Source organism: Medicago truncatula, chromosome 3 (assembly GCF_003473485.1).
Source record: "Medicago truncatula cultivar Jemalong A17 chromosome 3, MtrunA17r5.0-ANR, whole genome shotgun sequence".
In the NCBI taxonomy this organism is placed as follows: Eukaryota; Viridiplantae; Streptophyta; class Magnoliopsida; order Fabales; family Fabaceae; genus Medicago; species Medicago truncatula.
The window spans coordinates 52,551,345-52,557,487 of record NC_053044.1 but is presented as its reverse complement, the minus strand read 5'-3'; the positions used below and the strand labels follow the sequence as shown (position 1 = coordinate 52,557,487).

At 30.7% G+C, this 6,143-nt stretch overlaps 1 protein-coding gene across 1 annotated transcript; it reads left to right on the top strand.

Annotated features, from left to right (window-relative positions):
- The first annotated feature begins 321 nt into the window (after positions 1 to 321).
- Positions 322 to 1,483, top strand: LOC11427311 (protein PPLZ02). The gene is made up of 2 exons (XM_003603271.4): positions 322 to 548; positions 759 to 1,483. Exons 1-2 carry the CDS (start codon positions 466 to 468, stop codon positions 1,243 to 1,245), a joined length of 570 nt encoding a protein of 189 aa, XP_003603319.2. The 5' UTR covers positions 322 to 465; the 3' UTR covers positions 1,246 to 1,483.
- Positions 1,484 to 6,143: the final 4,660 nt, after the last annotated feature.

Here is a 6,143-nt window from a genome sequence, read left to right as displayed (position 1 = left end):
AAAGATCTTCTATACAATACAAGAGAATACTACAAACCAGTCATTATCCACAAATTGCTTCCTTAGGATCAGTTTTCACATGAGAAGAATCTATGAATTGATCTTAATAATAATAACTTTAATAAACTTATACTTTTGTGTCCCGCGTATATTATTTCTTGAAACACTTATTCATTGATCATGGTCTGTAAATTGCAATACACCCAAGTAATTATTATCATAGCTAAATAAAAAATACATAAAGAAAAACAAGGTATGACCACAAAAAAAAAATCCTTTGTGGGACCCTCTTCCCTTATTAAATGGTACACAGATCCATTAGAAAAAAGTGTCCATCTGAAACAAACCCCAACTACAAAAACCCATCACCCCTCCTTCTCCACCACCTCCTCTTGGTTTCACAACAAAACTCTCTATCACTACTCAAAAACACTTTCCGAAAAGAATACATTTGTTTTCCCTAACATGGCTAGACCACAACAACGTTACCGAGGCGTCCGACAAAGGCATTGGGGCTCTTGGGTCTCCGAAATTCGCCACCCCATATTGTAAGTCTACATAACATCGTGATGTTGTTAAAACTTAACGCGTGTCAAAAATCACTAGTACACCGTGATCCTGCCAAACTCATTGCCTCAAAAGATTTTGACGCATTACATATATCCACATTTCACATTTCTTAGAAGCATATTCATTTCAAGTAATAAATTAATTATGAATGAAAAATAATAACATTTTTTTTTCTTCATTATGTGCAGAAAAACTAGAATATGGCTTGGTACTTTTGAAACTGCAGAGGATGCAGCTAGAGCATACGATGAAGCAGCAAGATTAATGTGTGGAACAAGGGCAAGAACAAATTTCCCTTACAACCCCAATGTGTCACAATCATCATCTTCTAAGCTTCTCTCAGCAACTTTAACTGCTAAACTGCATAGATGCTACATGGCTTCATTGCAAATCACTAGGCCAATATCTCTGCAACAGCCTCAGAAACAATCTTCACAAAGTGTCAACATATCTACAAACAATGCTCCCATGAAAAGTAGCCAAGAAATTGATACTACTATGAAACATGAAGAGGAAAAAGAATCAGAGGGAAATTGGGTTTTCAAGAAAGTTAAAGTGGAAAATTCTCAGCAATTTATTAAGCCTCTTGAAGAAGATCACATTGAACAAATGATAGAGGAATTGCTTCATTATGGGTCTATTGAGCTTTGTTCTGTTTTTCCAACACAGACATGAAAGTGAAACACTTTTTTTCACGTCTTTGACTTTAAGCATTTCACATTCTTATTATGCTAATTTAACTAATTAATATTATTAATGCTTTAGGCATTCAGCTAGTGTCCTCTTTTGGTCCTAGATTTTTTTATCTAAGTGACCCATTGGACAATGTTGTTATTATTTTATGTACATCCAATTATGTTGTCATCAGTCTATGATATTATTATTGTGCATGTTTCTTGGCACTTTGTTCAAAGATTATGATCCTTGCAATTTGCATTCCTAGTTGTAGAATCAGTTTCTTGTCTGTAATGTAAGGGAGTTTTGTCAAAAGACACGGCTACAACTTTATTTCAAAGACTCTCGAGTTTTATGCACTGACATTGCACTTAATTCTGACACAAGTGTTTGAAAATGAAAATTTTCCATTAAATGTATGTAGCAATAAAGATATTAATAATAATGATAATAATATACTACTCCCTCCGTCCCAAATTGTATGACGTTTTGACCATTTCATACCTATTAAGAAATGTAATTAATATTATGTAGGGAAGAGAAATTATGAGTTGTTTTACAAAATTATCCTTAATAAATGGTATGAAAAAGATAAATGAAATAATTGAAAAAAGATAGAGTAATTAATAGTTAAGGATATAATAGAAAAAGTAACATTAATATTTCATTGATATTGTAAAACGATATATAATTTGGGACAATTTTTTTTCTTCCAAAACGACATACAATTTGGGACGGAGGTAGCCCTCCAATGCTAAAAGTTCCATTTGTAATTTTCATATATATTACAAAATATGTAATGTTTTTATTTTCTGTGTCTAACTTGTAAATAATTGTTCATAAAATATCATTTTATACAAAAGGTGACTTATATTTAAGGACATGCTATTTTATCACTTTTCGTCTTCTCGAATGAATTTGAACCAATTACCCTTCAAAATTTGTTAATTAGTAGTATTGTATTGTATAAAAAAAAATGAAAGACTTTTGCCATTTGACAAGAAGTTTTTCAGCATAGGGAGACTATATTGAGATTTGAGACCCTCTAAAGATCATAGTATAGTATAGGATTGTCAATTATTTTCCAATAGAATGGGCGTGAACAACATAGTATTGACTTGCTGCACAAAAGATATGATTATGGTTAGCATGTAGGATAAAAGTTTTTGGGGGAAAAAGGATATCTTTTTTTGCTTTGTTGGCCATTGTTGCTTTAAAGAGATAAAGAATGGACACTGAATAAGATTGAGTGGATATTCTGATGATTAATATAAGGTCCCATTTGTATCACAAAGGGGCTTTTAAGGTTCATTTTTGCAACTCCTCTTTTCTCCAAATCATACCTCACTCTGCCTCTCATGCACGCTTCCTTTCATATTTTTCCTCTCACACTTATGCATCTAAGTTCAAACCAACATCACTTTCAGACTTTCACAACATACTCACCAAAAATTTCATGGACCCTGATGAGTTTTCAATATCAACAATAATTTACTTTAACTTATCACATTTACACTTAAATTAACAGCTCAATAGTAAAGCCTATTAGAAAAAACTCAATATTACTCTATCTCTAAATAACTTTTTTTTATAAAAAAGGTAGATAGTGTATTTAATGTGGAAGAGATATTTAGGGAAAGTTCTAAATTTACTATAATTGTTTCATAGATAAGGAATTAGTGTTTACATCAAGAAGTGATATAACCAAAAATTAACTTTCCCCTCTCTTAAAAAGTGTTATTACATAAGAAAGCTACCTCAAGTAACTTTTGATATGTTGCTTCAGAGGAATTCATTATCGTTACCACAATCTTTGAAACGATCTAAGAGAAGCATGAAAACGATAGTGATATCAAAATTCACTGAATCAATTTGGGAGACAATGTCATCTGTGTGGAAAATCGTTAGATTTGGCGAAATCTTACATTTATGCATGAATTTGATGTGTTTTTTTTAAATCTTCAATTCTTATAGGAAGGGGTCGTAATAATCTAAAGTTTAATCGGGAAGCGAAATAAAAGTTGACTAATTAAGAATTGTTCCACCTAAAAATTGAATTCAGATTCTTCTTGTGACCAATTAATCTTTTAGTTGAGTTCATTAACCACTTGAATCCAATTGTTTAGTATATTTAATATGTGTTTGGTTCTCAGTAGAATTAATTTTGATGATTGATTATGTAAAATTGATTTTATATAAAAAGATTTTTGATTAAACACATTTAGTAAAAGTAAATCGAACAATTAATTTTAGGCTAAAAAATAAAGTTGGAGGCAAGAGTCCATAGTCAAGAGTGAATTCACAAGACAAAATAAACTCTATTCCAACACATGCTAACATGTTGAAATTAATTTTACATCTCTAGAATAAATTTTTCATCGTGAAAATGTGAAACAATCTATAAAAACACATACTTAATCGTCTGTGATAACCTCATGTCAGTTTCATCAACTTCATATAGTATTCAGTTCAGTTCAACATAATAATTACCCAATTCTTAGATTCCATTACTTATTGAAGCAGTTCTTGTATCCACAATAATTATGGTTTAGAGCAACAAACCATGGCAGGTGGTTTTTTTTCCTTCTATTTAATAATATATATTAACTATAATCATTGGATTGACATGATTTAAAACCTATTTTTTACCACCATGCTTATTTTTTTCTTTAAGATCTTCTCCCATAATGTTAAACTGGACATATTACTACATGGCACATGCATTCAACATTTCCGATTGAAGGGTCCATGCTGCATGCACTGTATGTAAACATGTACTGAACAATAGTATTTAGAGTTTTCTTCGTAAAAAAAAAAATAGTATTTAGAGTTTTCAGACATGAAATAAAAATAGTGTTTTTCTAATAACTAATACTTCAGATTTTAAATTTATTTAATGGAATGTGTAATTTGGTGTCCCATCTCTATCAGTGAAACTTCATGATTATTATCACCTGTTTGGGAATTGATTTTGCTCCCCACAACCATCAAATAATAAAGCAATTTAGTCTCATTATTTTGTTTTCCTTTTGAATCACTAAAGTTGGTTAAATCATGGCATCTTATAGTGAATTTATCATCATTAACAGTTTGAATTTTGTGACACAGAGGAGCACTTTAAGGTTCACCTGCCCTCACATTCCCATTTTAGTTTATAAATGACAAATGCAACAATATTACTTAATTAATTGGAGTCAAATTCGTGAGAGATGAACAGAGAAAGAAGAAAAGAGTTAAATGTTGTATGACATGTTTGTTTTATCTAGGAAATTATATCGATTGCCTTAGTTAAATATAGTGGATGAGTTGATGACTTGAATTGCACACATAATAGCACTTTGACTTGTCATTATTATTACTGCTAAATTGTTTGCAATAAGAGTGTTTATCTCTTGTTTGTCATTAAGTACCAATAAAATATTAATTACTACTTGTTTAGACTAAGTGCATACTACTTACAGTATCAATTATCATCAACTCACGATTCTACTCCTGTAACTACTTTAATTAACAAGATTACTTTGCAAACAAAGACTTATTACCATAGAATTTAATACACCTTGTTTAGGGGCCCCTCCCTTATTTCAAAGTTATAGAATTATATACATGAGAATGATATTCTCAGAAATTATTTGCACAAATATAGTATACATTTGGTAAATTTTTGTAGAAAATTATTTAGTTCAAAAATATACAATTAGAAATATTGCAAATTGTTAGGTCATTCTAGAGAGCCTATATTATTGGGGTGGGTCATTACATTAAACCAAGAACAATGACAAATAAGCTTGAATATCATATCTTCATTCAAAATTGAGACATCATATATGAGTTATTTCACTTATATTTTGTTCTAACCTTCACATTAACCTTCAATGTGAGACTCCCACTGTGGACAAATAAATAAAAGGAAGTGGATAATTATTAGTAGTTGCATTCTATTCCCATGTGAATAAAAGTTTTCCACCCTTAACACGTGAGAATATAAGACTTACAGCAACTCGTGGTAAATCATATTTCTATGAATCAATAATATCCAGGAATGATTATTACAAATGTGTATCAAATATGAGAATTTAATATTTTCAATCCACTTTTTCAAATAAATATGTGATAAACACGCTCTTAAAGCTATGCATAACATTAACGAGACAATAAATATGAGAGGGAGAGGCAAAGAACATTTTTTTTAAAAACGGTCAATTTTAGTAATTTGTTATTATATATGTTAGTATTTTTCTTCTTCGTTTAAATTTGTATCCATGATCTCTAGCTCCTTTGACCCTTAATTAGCTCAAAACCATTTAAGTTGCCCAACCGTAGGGAGGAAATAATAATAACTAATGTGCGTTTTCTACCGTTCTTTGATTTCAAGAATCGTAATAGAATATAATTTTATAAGTCATAGCCTAGTTTTAAGGTAAAGTATCAGAAAAACAAATTTGGATTCAATCGAGATTAAACAATCCAAAAAGCTTATAATTTTATTTTGCAATTTTAAATATCGAGTTTGAATCTAGATTGTTTGATCTCCATGGAACAACCACGCATTTCTTGACTGTATGAATAGTAGTGTTCACAACTGTGCATGGGAGATCCATAAGAGGAAAGTAAAAGTCATTCTCAATTTAATTTCATTAGAAGGAATTCCATAAAGTAGGAAACAATGTGTGTGGATGTTATTGTTAAAAGACAGGTAGGTGAAGGAGTCAAGGTTGTGATTCTCCTTATAATGAAAAGCAGTCAAAACCAATCATGGTTGATATGTAGAATGCTGGAAATGTTAAGAGGAGACAACTATACATGACATTGTACCTCTCCCCACTCCCATTTAGATTTTGCAAAACGTCTATTTATTATTTGTTTTTCAGGTGCCTTGCATCAAGCTAGGTAGGTCA

Excerpts from the sequence above, each read along its gene's own strand:
- LOC11427311 (XM_003603271.4), top strand. The coding sequence starts at position 466 with ATGGCTAGACCACAACAACGTTACCGAGGCGTCCGACAAAGGCATTGG. Across the intron at positions 549-758 it reads GAAATTCGCCACCCCATATT|AAAAACTAGAATATGGCTTG; the intron begins GTAAGTCTACAT and ends CATTATGTGCAG.